We start from the raw sequence: 19,235 nt of genomic DNA, 5'->3' as shown, positions 1-19,235 counted from the left end.
ATTCTAAATTTCAAAACACTGTTACTTCTTATTTTTGTTATAAGTAAAATAATTTAGTTATTTTGAATTTTAGCAAAATTTCCACTTAGACAAATTCCGACAAGAGAACTAATTCATTTCCATGTGAAATTTCTGGAGAATTTTTTTTTATTAATTTCCAATTTTATTTGCTATAATATTTTCTTGCATTTTAACTCTTAATGTGGTATTGGAAAGTTTTTGAGATTATTTCACAATTCTACGATCTACCTTGCTGCTACTTACGATTTTCACAAAAAATAATCGTGAGATGAAAATTTTTAAAATTTTAGAATTTCATTGAAATCAGTAAAATCATGAGCAAGTAAGGGTTAATTAGTACTCGTATAACTAATTATATTAATATCAATTTCAAGTTTAACAGAGTTCTAACATAAAAAATCTATGATAAAACGTAATTATAAGTTGCAAGTGAACCAAAATTTATTAAAAATTAGAAGTCCCGTGTGATAATTTCAACTTGTTAGCGCAATACAATATTAATTTATTGCATAAAGAAGTTATGATTCACGAAAATTTTCACCAATTTCACAATACAAATAATTTTAGCTATTTCTAATTTATGATAGTGTCATGTAATAATATTATTGTACCACTTAATAAAAAAAAATACTTATAATATTAAAAAAAAAAGTCTATTAACAATACAATACAAAAGTTTGTGCTATAAAAAGAACTTGATGCAATAAAGAAAAACTCATTTCGAATAAAAAGTTCATTACAAAAACGAAAAACTTCATTACAAATTGAAATTCAACTCACTGTTCTATAGAAGTTTGTTTTGTCCATTGTAGTGTAACATAAGGATAATTTTCTAAAGTATATTTTATACAATATAATTCAATTCAATAAAAAACCAAAAACTAAACATTTTTTTTTAGTGTTTTTTTCTTAATTATAACAAATGAAAAATGGCTGTGTTTGATCAGTTAGTTTTATACTGCAAAAAAAAGTTGACAATTCATTTTTGTCTTTCATTATAAAGAGAACTTTATAAATGTACATACATACGCGGGTTATTATGTTTGTTCACCTAAAACAAGAGAAATGCAGTAGAAAAAGGATATTTTCTAACATATTTTCCTTGTAATTAATTTATTATTATATTATACAATTCATTATTTTATATACTTATTAAAAAAGGAATTTTCTTCTTCTTTTTCTTCTTCCTTGAAACAAAACACAATTATAACCAAGTTTTTCTTACATTCGAGTATCTATTGTGAACCAAGTACATAACTACATACAAACTTACATAATAATACAAGCATAATATAATTTCTTTTTTGCCATTTTACTTAATAACAAAACTTTTATATTAAATTTTTTATTCAATAAAAAGAAGAACGTGTAAAGTTCGCATCTATATAAAAAATATTACTTAATATTATGTGAAATTAGTACATATATATAGAGTCATTTATGTTTGAGTACATTTACAACCGAGATATAATTAAATTATAAAATGCAACTAACAATATTTGATTTAAGTATAATGTGTATACAAAAAAATGGCTGATATGGTCAGCACATAACCGGCAATAGTGAATATTTTCTTGATAATGCAAAAATATGAAAATTTTCTATAAGCACTGATTAATTTTCCATTCTAAGGTACATAGTAACCTTAAATATATAACAAAATATATCTAAAAAAAAATAAAATTCGATTCTAAGTTCAGAAATGCATTCTCAAATACGAATTCACTAGAAAGTCAATAGAATTAAGATATTATCGAAAAATGTATAATTGGCTTTTAGCAAAATTTCAGTTTCTAACCTCTGATATTCCTGGGAAATTTATGAATTCAATGTTTTAGTAACCAGGAAAATTTTATCCATAAACATGCAATTTATTCCTGTAACAAGGGCCCAAATACTTACTGATATCTAATTATCTCGAAAATCTTGGTAACCTGGCATATTTTCAAAAATTTTATCAGATTATAAGAGAAATATAAGAGTAAATCGCAGTAAAGGTCCGATACCTGAAACCTAACATAATCCGGAAGTTAATCAATCCTTCCTATAATTAAAATTAACTATCACATGTAAACTTTTTAATTGCTTAAAGCATAATATCGAGAAACATGAGCACAGACTGAGACAGCTACTCTATGTTTCTCTAATATGGAAAAATACATTTTCGGTGAAAACTTGACATGTATAAAATTTTGATGCGAACGCAATACCACGTACAAGTTGATAAAAATAAATATATACATATGTGTACATTATATGACAGTTTATATTTAATTTGGAAAATCTACACACACAAATAATCTTTTTTGTTACAAAACTAATATCATTGTAATAAAGTAATTTAGTTTAACAAGTAAATAACATTAAGAAGAAAAATTTATGTCTAATGTACTTTTGTTAAATTTTATAAATTTAATATGCAATAGGTTATTATTTTCATTTGAAAACAACAATGAATTAGCAATTAGAATTGAAAATATTATGTTATTATTGTAAAACATGAATCGACCTACATTATTATTTGACTGGTTTTAGAAAAATTTCAAAATAGTTGTAAGGATTTAAGAAAATACAACTATTACTGTTATTCATAACAAAATTTTACAATTTATTTTATATTTTATTTTACTATAACATTATTCTCAATTAAATTATTTTATACATTACATTTGTATAGAAAAACGTAGATGGGATTAGCACATAACCGACCTTATTATATTCCAAAATCTATTTTCATTAAAATATCTAAAAGACCTAAAGGATAGTTATTGATTTTACTTCATTTTGAGTACATATTCACTTTTTTGAGTCCAATTTATTAAAAAAAAAAGTTTTTCAATTGTTTTAAAATAATAAGCAGAATTGAAATATCGAGGAGTTCTAGAAATGCGATTGAAAATTCTCTGTGAAGTTCAAAATCTCTGTGAAGTTTGATAAATAATAAATCAACGTATTATTTTGCAAGGCTCATGAAGTGCGTTAAAAAAAACCTAAATTTTTGTACGTCTTTTAATTTTTACTAAAATTTTTTCTTAATGCTTGCATATACAAATAGCAATTACTGTATCTATTATTGTTATCATCAATTCGTCGTAAATATTCAACGTCATTCCAAACGAATTGGATACAAACTTCTCTAACGATTAATGAAACCTTCAATATCTACAAACTTGAACTGTAAATGTCAAATACACCAGGTTTTCTCCCTGAAAAGTAAAAAAAAAAACAAAATTATTTCCTTTTAACTATATAATAATGATTTTATTCAATATTTTTGCCAAATTGATATGCATTTGCCAATTATATATTGGTCTTGGTATATATATTATATTATGTACCATATATATTTGTACTCATAATATAAAATCATAATTTGTTCATATTTATAATAATTTATTCCTTTTTTCCGATATTTTGTTATCTTACTTTCATTAAACGGAAGTCATTTGCTCCTTTCTACATACAAATATTATATTATGTACATATATGCTTTATTGTATTTCTTTCAAATATATTAATATGTCACCGTATTGTCTGAACAGTTTACCAGAATAAAAATGATGCCAACAAAAAACAAACAAAAATTAAATCAATATCATTACTCTGATAATAATATAGAGGAAAATATTAACATGACAATAATATTTCTTATAACTATGTACCTATGGTACCTAATGTATGTATATTAAATGAGGTGTAAGTGAATATAGTGAATATTGAAACAAACTGAACAAAATATATAATATTTGTATATAATATTTTATATTAAAATAGCTAACAAAGGGAAAATAAACAAAATAAAAAATTTTATATATAATATTATTAGAGAAACTGATTTCCTCTATAGACCACTTACATATCCTTGAATGAATTCATCAGATAACTAAATAGTATTTTAATATTTTTTTTTTTTTTAGTTTTCCTTACTTATTTTGCTCTTCCATTCATTCTTTCTGTGTCTCATCACCATAGACAGGAACGAACGGAACAACAAGAAAAAGGAAAAGTAAAAAAAAACAAAGCTAAAAATGTTAATTTTTCCATAGTGGGCGTTAAATATCCTTAAAAAGAGTCAAAAATAAAAATAAGAAAAACAAAACAACAAAAATACTTAAATATATATTTTTTTGACACTTAATATAAAATACAACAAGGACATTCTTAGTACTTTTCCAAAAAAAAAAATTAGAGAATAGTATTTATTAGTTTCACTCTGTCAGTCCGTCCTTCCGACCGTCCGTGTGTCTGTTTTCAAAATTTTTACACCTTTTAATTTAGAAAGCTGAAATTTTATACACAAATTGATTTTTAATTAACAGAAATTCAATTTTGTAGAAGACGATATTTACCTATAAATTTTTACGTATTTACTCTGAGAGCTACAATATAGGCACGCAATATAGGCAAATATCACAATAATAAGATGGTAATTGAAATTAACCGTTATTGTATAATAATTATCGGTTTTCTGCTAAACGGAAAGTTGAAGAAGCCTGAAATTTAAACAGCTTCTAAATTCAAATAATGATTTATTTCGTTAGAAGACAATTTTCTTCCACTTCAACTCACTTTCATATTACTGCCTCTTGAAATTCGGAAAATTTGACTTTTCTGGGCTTTTGTATTTCAAAAACTGTAAGCATTTTCACATTTCTAAATAAGCAAAATACTAACGATAAATGCCAAGTCATCAATTTAACCAACTCAATTAGCGCTTTTCTTAATTTTGTTTTTTTTTGCTCATCCTAAATGTATGCAATTTTTTGAAATATATCTTAATAAAAATAATTCAAATATGTAGGTAGCTAGTACATTACTTTCTACTTACTCAATTGTTTAAAGGAAAAGTACTATTTTACAAAACATTATGGTTCGATCCGACTCCATTATATAAGAATACTGAATTTGGTATTATACCAAAACTTAATATTGAAACACATATTTGCTATAGAAAAGAAAATGAAATAAAAAAAAAATGATTATAGCTATATGAAAATAACATAGCTTTTATGATTCTCAATTTTTTTCTTATTATTTTATTTTTTTAAATATATTTGGCAAAAATCCATGTACTTACCTTTTTCATGTACCTATCTACATGTTATATAAATAATTTTCTTTATGTCTAGCTTTTATCTAAAGGACACTATAACCTGATATGTTTATTTAAATATTATCTGTGTATGTTTATGGTGCAAAAGTATTCAGTTCTACTACTTCGGACAAGTAAAATACCATAATGTTAACACCTATATAATTTGTGTATATACCGCTGACATGAAATTTATGCAGTGTGAAAATAATGAAATGTTTTATAATTACTTGAAATTAATTAAGAAAATTCTTATTTAACTTCTTATGAGATACGAGATCGATAACCTTTGTGTTGTGTAGCAAGTCAATTATTACATGACTTTATGAGCATGACTATTCTAAGTACTTTATATTGAAATAAGAAATTTACATAATAAAGGTGAAATCTAAATACCACCGCAATATCAAATATTAATTTTAATCGTTGTAAATTGGACATAGGCCTATTTTTTTCGTTATCATGAATAATATCACGCAACGCAATACGTACCTGCAATTAATGTTGCGAATTTTCCTGTCTAATTTAATAAACTTTTACTCACATATAATCGAAAAAGTTTTTTCATTTTTACAGGGTTGATAAATGTTAGATTTAAGTGAACCCGCGAAATTATTCGTGTCAAGAATTAGTTTTCACTGTTTTTTTATACTCGTAATGATTAAGTTACCGTTTCAGTTAGCAAAGAAATTTTTGTAACCTGATACACTAAGCAAAGCAATTTCTTGTTTTTTTCTTAACAGCTTTCTCTTAAAACTTTTTGTAACCTTGTTTTTATTTTCAAAATTAAAAAACTCAAAAATATTCAAAAGCGCAAAATTTAGCAAAATATGAACACGACTCGTTACAAATTTTTATTATATTAAGAACCCCTTCAACATATTGAATAAAAATTTTTTTCTGTGAAACACAACATTAATTTCACTCTGCTACAATATTTTAATCCATAATAGATACAAAAGTATTTTACTTGGTGGACAAATATATATGCATACGTATATATATGTTATGTATATTTTGTTTTTAGTAAAGATGTTAGAGTGTATTTTTTTTCTATAATAACAATGAATATTGTTATTTTTGGAACATGTCCAAAATAATATTTTATGCTTTCAAGTAGCCATACTTTATACGGCTACTTTTAATATTGTACATAGATTGTATAATAAACAACACTGCAACATAAGTAATAGTAATGATATTGTATACATGTATTGCATATAGTAATAATTCACCTGAAATATAAGGGAATATTTTGAAATATATATGCATACCTATATCATGTATAGTAAAATAAGGTGTTACTGACCTTATATGTTGGTTTTTTGTATTTTATGTTTTAAAAGGAGCCATTTTTTATTGCTATTTTTTCTATGAGTACGGTTAAGTATGTATGTATGTGCTTTGATTTAATATATGCAATATTTTGCTCTTACCTAAAGGTTAACAACACGAAATAATTACACTTATTCAATAAAAAAAATGTTTCTACAACCAAATCGATACTTCTTATTAAAACATAATCGAATATGATCGAAAAAATTTCCGAATTTTTAAAATTTGCAACATACTGAAATACCATTGTCTATGGCTGTCTTTACATAGGATCTATTTTACATTAGCCGTCTCTTACTTAAATTGAAATTAATATTACTTCTAAAAGATTCCACTTAAACCATATAGGTTCTCTTTTATCTCACAGACAGAAGCGACTTCTGCTCGATAATGAAGCCTTGGTCCCAATTTCCTAATCACATTTTTTTTTGCCTTGTCTACCAAGTGAAAAGTAAAATTGAGAATTCTCTTTCGACGAATGAAAAGACTGACGAATGAATTGCTGGAACCAGAAGAAATAACTGCGTAGCATGACAAATTTGAAGAATAATTTTTTGAAATAAGCTAGAGAGAAAATGCATTAACAGTATTTCCATTTAGAAAGAAAGATGTTACGGATAAAAGAATTTCAATAGTTTTTATATATCTGGAACCTTGCCACAGCAATTCTTGATAAAACTCATGCAAAACATTATTACCTTTTGTTTCTATGAAATGCTATATTTACCAAATTTCAGTATATTTTTACATACAGTCCACTAGATTGGCTAGTTTGGAAATATATTTGTAATTTATGAACATTTTGAACACACTGCTTTTGCAAAATGATATTTACGAGCGGCGTATTATTTGCGACCTGCGATTGTAAATATAATATTATGTAGTGGATTGTTTTAGGAGTTTTTCAGTGGGTGTCTCTATTACTCATGTTAATGTATATACTTGCACTTTCAAATTTATTGCATTCAATATTAATTGAAAAAATTTTTAATTATAATATTAAGACGTTCTGTTTAATTTGTTTTGATGGCTATGGGCAAAGAATCCCAAAAATATTCTGCTTGCAACGTAACGTTTCCATTGTACAAAAGTTGCCTATATCATTTGCAGTATTTTTAACTAAAATTATGATTAATTTGAATGAAATTTTAATTTAAAGGAAGAACGGGCAAAAAAAAAACTAAAAATCATTCTTTGACCTAACAATTTCGAAATTAAATGTTAATGTTTCCCTTTCTTTTTTTTCTGAACTTTTTATTTTAATTTGGGGAGACATTTAAAAAAAAATTTTGACATTTTTGGTGGAACTTTTGTAATAATAAAAATTTTTTTTATCATATGATTTTCTTTTTTAATACCATTTCATTTTTTATTACAATAAATTTTTAACCGCAATTTATTATTTTTAATGGTAAATTACTTATGGCCATGTGACTTTCCTTTTTATGTGTCATTCAATTTTCTGCTCTTTCTCATATTACTCTTTTGGTTTCATGGTGTCATTGTTGTCAAAATAAATGTTTTATTTGTTTTTTTTTTATTATCCAAAAAAATAAAATTTAATCTCGACATAATATTCCTTTTATTTTCAAATTATATAAAATTTAATTTTACACTTTTACCATAACTGTTTTTAATTTCATATTTTGAGCAAATGCTTATTTTGAAAATGAGGAAAATGAAATATGACTGTCTCGTCCCTCTTAAATTTTACTTAACATCTATAATTTTATCTTAATATGTAAAACGATATACATATGTATGTAAATGTTCGAAATCAACACGACTAAGATACCACAGAAGGGCAACATTTTGCATTATCAATACGCACACGATTCCATGTATTCATCTTCACGTTACGTTCATCGTTAAATATAAAATTTTCTCAATTTATGTACAATCGCAGTTTGCTTGTCATTTTACCACTCAGTAACATCAGCGAAGGAATATTTTTGAAGTTTATAAGTATTCATCTAGTAAAATAATATTGACCATTGTCAGTATAATTGTCAGCTTAATGTGACAAAATTTCACATTATAGTTCCAGTTAAAGTAAACAAATTGCACAAGTAGAGCACATGTAGAAAACTGTTCTAATCGCAACCGCATGTTTTAATGAAGATATCAAGTTGTCCATTCGTTGCTTTTAACGGTATAATTAGGTAATATAATAGAGAAAATCTTATGGGTTTTGGCCTTAAGGCATACAAAATACAGATTATGAAAATTTAAGTTGGCAAATGTACCCTCGTATCGTGGATATTTTTACCGTAATCGTGGATAACATACCGTAATCTTAATTTTTTTTTATGAACGGAAGGAGCTCATTTCTCATTGATGAACAAGTTGTTGATTATTTTAAAATTTTTACAATATTCAAGAACTGAGCCTGTCCGTTATACGACGCTATATTCCACACATCACTTATAGACTTACTGAACAATAATATATTCAGTTAGAAGTAAATTTTACATATTTGACATAACATGTTTAATATATCCTTAATTTTAAATATAATAACGTCTACACTATAAATTATTTTTGAATTACTTCTTAAATTAATTTCAATAATAATAATATAACCAGGTTCCGAAAACTTTTAATATTTTCTGTATGCATTCATTATGTTTAAGGTGTTTCCATTATTCTAATATTTTTTACTTCTGTCATTCTAGCCGTCATATCTTTACATTATCTATAATAATTGTACATAATTTTAAATATTTATGTATTTTATTCTTTATTATCATAAACATATATACATAGCACTTTATATAATCAAATTATATGTATGTATATTCAATAGTTATTCAAATATATATTATACTACATACTTACTTACATAATACAATATAATTTTTATATGTAAATCGCCATTTTATTTCAAATGTCATTGTTTGATGTTTCATGTTCACCGTTTCTGTCATGTTTATCTAATTATTTTCCTTTTTGTCAATTTCAAAATTTTTGCATTGTTGCATTTTTGTTTTTGTTTTTTTTTCATTTCATTTTTTCCTTTTTTAATTTTTTCATTTCATATAATGAAATTTTTTTCTCATATTCCATGTTCCATGTTTATTAAAATCATTACTATAATATTAATTTTTTATTTACTGCTTATTCTTATGCTTTCTTTTTTTAAACCATTGTCAAGTTTTTAAATCCCTTTAAAAAAAAAAAAAAAAACTCAAAAAAAAAAAAAAAAAACAAATCCATAAATTTTATTTTAATTTTTATTATTTTTTTTCTATTCTGTTTTTTTTTTCTCAAATTTTTTTTTCAGTTGCGAACAACAGAATCTGGCTATACATTAAATCGTAGTAATGATACACTTGACACGAATGCAACCGATTTAGATGGGGTTGCTAACGGTAACGGTAATAATGAAAAATAATTTTTTTTTTTGTTTCTTGTTTTGCATAATAAATTATAATTATCCTAATAAATTCAGCTGGTTTAAATAGCGGAAAAATAATGGCCAATCATTGTACTGGTGGTAGTGGAGGCGGTGGTGTTGCCATAAATAATGCTAATAATAATAATTGTGGGGCAAATGGATCCGTAATAACAATGACTTTGAAAAACAACCATCTAATTGTTGAAACCGAAGAAAGGAACGTAAGTTCACACAAAAAAAAAAAAATCCAAAATAAAAACATAGCCGTTTGTTTACCGCTTTTTTTTTGTTCTTTTCGAAAAGTGGCTTTATTAATTTATCAAAAAAAAAGTTTAATACTTTACCATTTTTATTCGGTGCACTCTAGAGTTAAAAAGGTTTAATCAGATTTTTTAAACAAAAAATTATATTTGGTTGATTTTTTTTTTTTGTAAAATTTCTATTGTATGACCTTTTTCTCTGCAAAAATACACAAAATATGGAACGGATCCCTGGAACACGTTATAAAATCTGAGAACGTTTTTGAAGAGTCTCTTTTCAAACAATTCACTGAACAAAAGTATTCAATTCGATATTTTCTAAAAGTGTTATAATATTTGATAAAAGTAGGGAGTCCATATTTGCTAAAGAGGAATATTTGTAAACGTGAACCGAAATCTCTTATTAACATTAAAAATAATGGAACTTATTTGCTGAAATGAAAAATAAGCATCCTTCAAATGAACGTGTCAACAACTAAGGCAGTAGTAAATGGACGGACGCGATTAAATCGACTAATAATTCGATCCTGAACAAGAATAGATATACTGTATGGGTTCGACAATTCCTGGTGTTACATATTGAATATGCCTCCGCATGATATTTAAGCGGATATAAAAAAGTCAAATTAAAGAGGCAACATTGAACTTTAATCAATCCTTAAAAACTAATACTAAAACTTTCGTAAAATTATTTTTCATGAAAAATAAAATTCCAAATTTTATTCCAAGAAAAGTAAAAAATCTGAACTTGATAAGTGAATTTAAAAATTTTCTAAATGAAGCGAAAAATTGACGTACTAATTTTTGTCTTAATTTTTTTTTTTAAATGAAAGCTCAAAACTTTTAAGACCACATCAAAGTAAAATTAAATGAATCTACTGATTCTTACCCAAAATCCTGGAATTTTAAAGAAAAAACAAAATTTTACAATCTACACACAAAATTTCTTTTTTTAACTTTTTTTTCTGTTTTTGCTATCCTTACTTTAATAAATAATTTATTGATTCCGAAAATAAGGAGAACACAAAAAAGAAAAAAAAAAGATGGTTTAATAGGAAGCACATTTCCTAATCGCTACTTAAACTGGCTCCCTTAATCAAAAAAGAAGATCTTAGCAATCGTCCTAACTGCCTAGCTATTTAAAATTTTGCATATTTTTAGGGGTTAACAATATTTTCGTTTCACTAATGAAATACCTACTACTCATCACTATTGCTCTGCTGGAACAATCCTATAAAAACTAGCGTTGTAGCAACCATTGTAGGTACTAAAATTCAATTATTTTTATTAGTCTAAAATCTTAGAAAATAAAATTGGATTACGGTACATATTGACAAAAGGACGATCGTTTTGCATAAAAGCAAATTTTATTTTGGAAAATTGTTTCAAAATTGAAATAAAATTAAATCAATCAAAATGAAAGAATTCCTTGAAATTTAATTTAAAATTATAAACATTAAGGAATTCTTCTGTTTCTCTAACCATTTAGTTTGTACCATTTTTCATTTTCTCTCATACAATTAAGAATATTATGTTGTACTAAATATGTATGCCAAATTTTAATCAAATGAAATAGAGTGAAATAAAAATATAGACCGTACGTTCGTGTGGAATCGTTTTATACATATTTTTACATTAACTTGAGTATAATTTTCGAATATGTTTTAGTCGTCACTAGTATTCGACTAAATATTAGTAATTTAAGGATTTAACTGTCATAAGCTACCGAAAAATCTTAATAAAAAGTAGATTTAACTGAACTAGAAAATATCGTAATACAAAAATTTGAAGTCAAAATCACTTATCTAGTGTAAGATTAGTAAACATCGCAATCTCTTCCATAGATACCGTGCAAATTGAATAAACTAAATAAGTTCAAAACGTGTCCATACCTTATGAAGTGTAATATGGCAAAATATTCTTATTTATAGAGTAACAACAATATTTACTCATTTTTTAAGAGAAAACTAAAAAATAAATAAATTATTTTTTATTTTTCATTTATAAAAATTGGGAATAACATTTTCAATCGATTTTGATTCCTCCACTTTTTTATCAATTTGAAACCAACAGTTTTTGTTTTTGTAAAATTTTTGATAAATGATTTCCCAGAATATTTCATTTTACCAAAATTGCAAATTTAATGAAATTCAATTTCCACTTGAAATTGTAGAATCCTATTCAATAATAAAAAGAATTGAAATAGAAGAGCTGTGCTATTTTTTGTCTTACATTTGATATTAAAAACTGACACAAAATTTAATTTGGTTTTCTTGCTTCTGCATAGTCTTCTGAGATCTTAATTTATCTGAAATTTTTGAAATTTTGATTGACAAAAAAAATTTCATTCTCTTTCTAGTTATAAATTTCAGATATTAAAGAAAAATTAAAAACGGGATTCTCTTGATAATGAAAATTTCCTTGAAATGATTTGATATTCAGTTAAATAAATTTAAGAACAATATAGAAGCTACATAGTGCATTAGTGCATACGATACAGGCAATATTCTTTTAAATAAAGAAAAAAAAAATTTAATTCAGAGAAATCAAACAGTGTTTTTCAATATTTACTTTTGTGCAAAATTGAATTTTATTGCAAAAAGCAAATGAGTATATTGCAGAAAGACAACATTTCGTTCCACCGAATTCATCAAAATTCTTCGATTTTCACCTGTTTCCCATGCAGGTTTTAAGTGTTTTATTAAGGAATCTCAGATGGGTACTACAATTTTTCCATTCTTATAAAATTAATATTGTATTTGCTTTCCAGAACTAGGTCTTTTAATGCTCTAGCGTATTTATAGCAAATTTTCTGCTATAAAATTTTTACAATCATGGTGAATATACAATATAATCAAATATGTCTATAACTTAATATATAATGCATATAACTAAAAATTTTTGGATAATGAAGCTGATCCTGTATGCGGTGTTCACATTTACCCTACGTTATCACGTTATAAAATCTTAAATTCGTTCATTCTGTAAAAAATACCATTATAAAATTTGAATAATTTTCAAAGCATATTGTGCAAACATTGGTTCGTATACATTGGCATACTATTATGTTGAGGATCATAAGTAATCATTTAAAATGGATACATTGAAAATGTCTGTGGAATTTGCAAATCATTAGAATGCCCATAAACATTTTCCCGTCATTCAATTTTAAAATGTGTTAATCATTGCAAATGTGATTGACAAACCATGAAAAATTTTAAAATTATCATGCAAGATTGCAGAAAAAAATTAAAACGTAATTTTTTTTCACAAAAAAAAAAAATCATTTCCTCAATTGGCTTGCATTTTGCTCTTTTATTGCTCTGCAATGATGTTTTTTTTTTTTGCCTCTTCCATTTTATTCTAAATTATCTTTTTATAAACCATAATTGAACAGAAAAATGTTTTTTTTTGCAAATAAGCAAAAATTTCTAAAAGCTGATGAGCTCCTTAATCTCTCTTTCCCTCCTCATCTGCCTCCTTTTCTTTTTTTTTCTTAATAAAATGTTTTGTCTCCTTCCTATTGCAAAAGTGTAAAAATAGCCGTCAGCACAATTTTTTTCACCCTTTGTTTTCCTTTTTTTCGTTTTTCATTTTCTTTTTTAAATTTGAGTGAGTCTCGATTCCACAATATCCTTTAGACAAAAGAAATTTTCTTTCATTTTTAATGTGTCTGTAATTAATAAAATAGTTTTGATATCCTTTTTAGTTTGCGTCCTTTAAATAGAAAAAGGAAAGAACAAAAAAAAGACAAAAGTTTTTTTTTTTTTTTTGTTTTTCATTAAAAAGGTCACATAAAAACTACAACCAGAAAATTAGTTTTGTCTAGAATAGTCTATAGTCGGCATTTTCTCTACAAGAATTTTTCTTACGTAATATGTAGCAGAGAAAGAGAGAAGGAAGTATTGAAAAGTTTGATGAAAATTTAAATATAAAAATAATTTATGGTTTTTACAGCTTGTTTTAAAGGAAAAAGCTTTAGAACTATTTTAGCAGTGGATAATTTTCTCTTAGTGCTTTTGAAATTGGTTTTAGATACGAAAGAAATAAAAGTTCATATATCATGCTAGTTTTTAAATCAAATAAAATATTTTTGCCCACAGAGAGCCTACTATCCTACTGGGATGCTATTTAAATATTCGAGATGTATAAAAAGAGCGCAAGATTGTGCCTAAGATACTGTGTAAATATGTGCTAGATTCCTGTGTAACACACTTGGCTTTAGCAAACTCCGTCTTATACTTAACTATTCAACAATATCCTAAATACGGATATTAAGTACCCTAAATAGGAATATTTAGGGTATGAATTGATTGAAAAATTTTCAGGATTTGAATTATTGGAACAAGCTACACTTATGTCCACAAATAAGATCATGTTTATTTTCCTGTATTCTTCAAAGAAATGTATGTGGCCTGTGCCGAACCTTGTTGAATGTATATTAAATATTTTGGACTATTCAAAGGAACTATTGTATTTTTAATTTTAAATTCAAAATATACCCCATTGGAAGACATGAATAATTCCTAATTCAAACATTCATACATTGACGTAGATATTAATTCATGAGTAGCACTAAAAAGCTTGGCTATTCGATTAAAATTATATATTTTATTTTAGTTACCACCACATTTTCATACTATAAAGTATTTTAACTTATAAATTGCAATATAACGCTAAAAAAATTTTACACCTTTCCCATTTAATAATTTAAAAGTTCACTTTATAGCGAATTATCAAGTCATTAAACATAAGAAAGCATTCACTAATAACATTCAAAATGTCAACTAAAATTTGCTTAACAAAATTTTTTGTTTTTTAAATTCACATATTCACCATCAAATGCAAGAAAAATTTTTTTATTATTAAAAAAATTATTTGCTTTGCTTTAAAACAAAAAAATATTTTTTTTTATTCTATAAAGGTGAAAAATATTTTGTAAAGGTGCCAAAAAAAAACTTATTGTTAATATATTTTTCTTCTATATTCTAGGACATTTCTCGTGATGCACGTGAAACAAAAATGCATTATAATTCATCAGATAAAGATGGTGTATTTGTTGTTGAAGTTGCTAGAGGTGCTGATACAACCGGTGTACCAAATAGTCCATATAAAGAAAATCATATTGGACAAAAAGCATGTTCACTTGATGGTGATAAATCAAAGCCATCACCAAAAAATCATGAAGAAGTTCAAATACATCAACCACCATCAGATAATTTTGATAATGATAATCCACCAATTGCAAAATCAGCAACAATATCTGAATTAGATGAAGCAAATTTTGAATTAGAAGAACGTGGTATAAATATTGGTATTTCAAAAACTGGACTATCACAATCTGATTTAAGTTCATCGTCAAATGATTCAAATAAGGGATATAATTATGGTAAACAAGAATTATATACAGCTGAAGCAAAAGTATATAATCCAACATCACCAAAACAAAAAGTATCATCGGATAGTTTAGATTCAATAAAAGATAAATCAGAAAATGATTTTGGTGATAATTGTGACACTGAAACATCACCATGTTCACGAGAATGTTCTAATGATTCCGATAATGGTAAACATACCACAAATAAAGGATCTGAAAAATTTACAGGAAATCAAAAAAATTCCGGTAAAAATTACAAGAGTAATGATACTGAATGCAATACCGATAATATTGAAAAAGAAATTACAAATAATAGTGATGAAAAAATTGATACTATAAAACTGAATGAAGAAAAAAATGATATTGAAAACAAGGAAAATAGTGTAAATTTAGAAAATGATAACAATAAAAAAGAGGACAAATCTAAACAAGAAGAAGATAAAGATGTAAAAAAATCTAATCAAATTGATAACGAATCAATAAAAAATCCAGAAAATGAAACAGAAAATCTAACAACAACTAAAAATAATACTGAAACAATTGAAACAAATGAATCTTTACCACCGCCACCACCTCAATTTAATAATGATAAGACTTCTTCATCACCTACCACCGCCATTTTTACCAACAGTAATAAAGATGAAGATGAATATAAAGAGAAATCTAAAGATGAAACCAATAATAGATATAACGAAAATGACATTAAAAATAGTTCAAAAACATCAGCAACAGAATCTGAAATAGTCAAATTAGAAAATGATAAAAAATTAGACAAAGAAGAGGATGAAAATATAAAAGGAGAAAAAACAGGAAAAAAAATAATTCATCAAGAAAATGGACTTGATGACCATCAACATCATCAACAACATAACAATAATAATAACAGTAATAATACAACTTTAACAAATGGACATTACGAAAAACAAAATGGAATAATTCACAATCATGATAATGATAGTGATAATGATATTGATTTAAATAGTAATAAAGATGAAACTATAATTTTAAATGATGATAAAAAAATGAATGGTAATATAAATGATAATAATACAGATACAGATAGAACAATTATATTATCATCAAATGGAGTCGGTCATGAAAATGGTTTTGATAGTATATTAAGTTTACCAGATCCGCCATCAACAGAAGAAATAATACAAATGAATGACATTATATTAATGGAAAATTCACAATTGGATTCATTACCACCACCACCACCATTAGATACAATAAATAATTTAACAACATCAACAACAACAACAACAATAATACCAGCTACAACAACTGGTGATTTAATAGGAAATTGTAATAATGAAGAAATAATGAAAAATTCTATTAATAGCGATAATTGTGGAATTGATACCAATAATTTAAATGATATTAAAAATTTATTAAATGGTGATCATCATAATAATATTATTGATGAACACAAACAACAGATACATCAAAATGGTATTGGTGGTACACAAAATGGTACAACAGCTACATTAGTTGCTGTTAATGGTTCAAGTTAATGCCAAAATATTAATGGTTAATTTATTAATTAAATAAAAAAAAATTAAAAAAAAAAATAAAATAAAAAAAAATTAAATTAATTTAATTTATAATTAATTATAATATATTTTATTAATAATTAAATATATAAATATAATTTAAAAAAAAAAAATTAAAAAAAAAAAAAAAAAGAAAACCAACAAATGTGTGATGTGACAAGTTAATATAAAAACTAAGAAACTATAAAAATGAATATTAAATTTTTAAGAAAAAAATTAATAAAATTAATTAAAATACAAAAAGAAAAATTATTGTAATCTATAAAAAAAAAAATTATACGAAAAAAATTATAGAAAAAAAAAATTAAAAAAAAAAAATATTAGAAAAATTAAAAAAATTAATTTGGTTTTTAAATTGAATTGTAAACATAATTTTTTTTACTACAATTGATTTTTGATTAACAGCACTTTTTATTTAACCCACTTCTTCCCACTGTACTAAATACTGGTAAAGACTTTTAAGTTACATTGAATAATTTTGCTTTTTGCACACTTTTTTAAAGCAATTTTATCCGACGTAATTTTCTATTACGTGTCAATATTGGTACATTGGGAAAAGTGGGTTAATTTTTTGTTTTGTTTTTGGAAATATTATTCAAAATCAATGTTTTAAATATGAATGCGATATTATGATTGAGGTTTTGATCAGTTAAAAGTCATTGTTAATCTCGTGACTATTATCAACACAGCAATAAAATAAATTTTATAATAAATAAGAAAAAAACATCAAGTTTGAAATTCACATATTAATTGAAAATAAATTTCTCTGAATTAAGAAACCTAAATGTATGTACATATGAGGCCGAAAATTAAATGAAACACCACAAGTAACTCTAAAAAAAAAATATTTATTCCAGGTAATTTCACTACAATATTATCTCATTTATTGTAAGGATTAATATATTTTTTCAAATTAATATCCCTACAATATTTTCTCATTCTCAATTTCTCAAATACTCTTTTACCTAGTGGCCAAAATAAGAAAATTGAAGTTCAAAGAGAAACTACATCTCATGTTTATGAACGAAAGAGGAAAATCCATGAAAAATTGTGTTTAAAATTTCAGTCCTCTAAACAGTTACGACTAATGTAAAATTGCAATTAACCCTTTACGGACTTTATGGTGTTATAATCGATTTTGGTAATTTAATTTCGTATCATTAGTCGTACCAATAAAAATTTTTTTCAAAGATTTGCTAATAAAATAATAACCTCAATCATGTAGTATAAAAATTATTTAAAATATATTTTCCAAACATAAAAACAAAAAAAGAAGCCATAAAAGCAAAATCAAAAAAATTTCACATTTTTATGAATTATAAAATATTTTTCACTTTAATTCAAATGTTCAATAATTTTATTTTGGTAAAGATTTAATAATAATTAAATTATAACTGAAAAAAATATACCGAAAATAGAAATTAACAAACAGAATTAAAAAAAAAAAAAACAAAAAATATTACCAATTATAAAATAAAAATATTGTAATAAAATTAAATTAAACCAATAATTCATTGATAAACTCTGTAGGAAAATAGAAAATGAAAATAGAAAATAAAAATTATAATTCTTTTGTTTTTCGAATTCAAATACAAAATAAAAAAATCCTAACCTCAACTTTTCAAAATAACAAATTTAAAAAAAATAAAAATTGAATATTTTCTACATAAAATTTTTCGAAATAACAAAATTAAAATATTATATAATAATTACCACAAAAATATGTACAATAAAAATAACTATACTCATATACATAATATATGTATATACACATTTACTTGTATACATACACATACATAATTTTATTATTATATCATAATAGGTAGGTAAATTATATAACAATATATTCGTGAATCTATTGACACATAAAATATAATATAATTTGTGTTATACTGGTATATTACGAGAATTATTGTTTTTTATGTAAATTATTAAAAAAAAAATAAAATTTTGAATGAAACTGTTTGATCCTTTCACAGTATTTAACAATATTTCAATTGAATTTTTAATCACCGTGTAAAAGTATATGTAGAAAATAATCTTAAACTGCTGTAATTTTCAATTTTTCAAGATTCTAAAACTTCAATTGTCTTTTCTATGGAAATTAACACCCAATTAACAGAGAAAGATATACTATTACATATGGTAAGAATAGACTTATTAATCGGATTTTCTTTAAATAACGATTTCCAACGGTTGC

General features: G+C 24.6%; 1 protein-coding gene across 3 annotated transcripts in view; it reads left to right on the top strand.

The window, feature by feature from the left end:
• Positions 1 to 18,760, top strand: part of LOC129613266 (serine-rich adhesin for platelets) — a 93,178-nt gene extending 74,418 nt beyond the window's left edge. The window contains exons 6-8 of one of the 3 annotated variants that reach the window (XM_055527253.1): positions 9,732 to 9,819; positions 9,900 to 10,066; positions 15,098 to 18,760. In XM_055527253.1, the coding sequence (XP_055383228.1) occupies positions 9,732 to 9,819; positions 9,900 to 10,066; positions 15,098 to 16,996 (2,154 nt within the window). In that variant the 3' untranslated portion in view covers positions 16,997 to 18,760. Of the gene's footprint in view, positions 1 to 9,731; positions 9,826 to 9,899; positions 10,067 to 15,097 lie in introns of all 3 variants that reach the window. The other 2 variants (XM_055527251.1, XM_055527254.1) reach the window with 2 other exon arrangements.
• Positions 18,761 to 19,235: the final 475 nt, after the last annotated feature.

The sequence above is a fragment of the Condylostylus longicornis genome, unplaced genomic scaffold, assembly GCF_029603195.1.
Source record: "Condylostylus longicornis isolate FDR11 unplaced genomic scaffold, ASM2960319v2 ptg000081l, whole genome shotgun sequence".
Taxonomy (NCBI): Eukaryota; Metazoa; Arthropoda; class Insecta; order Diptera; family Dolichopodidae; genus Condylostylus; species Condylostylus longicornis.
The sequence above is the reverse complement of the archived record's forward strand: the minus strand, read 5'-3'. Positions and strand labels throughout refer to the sequence as shown.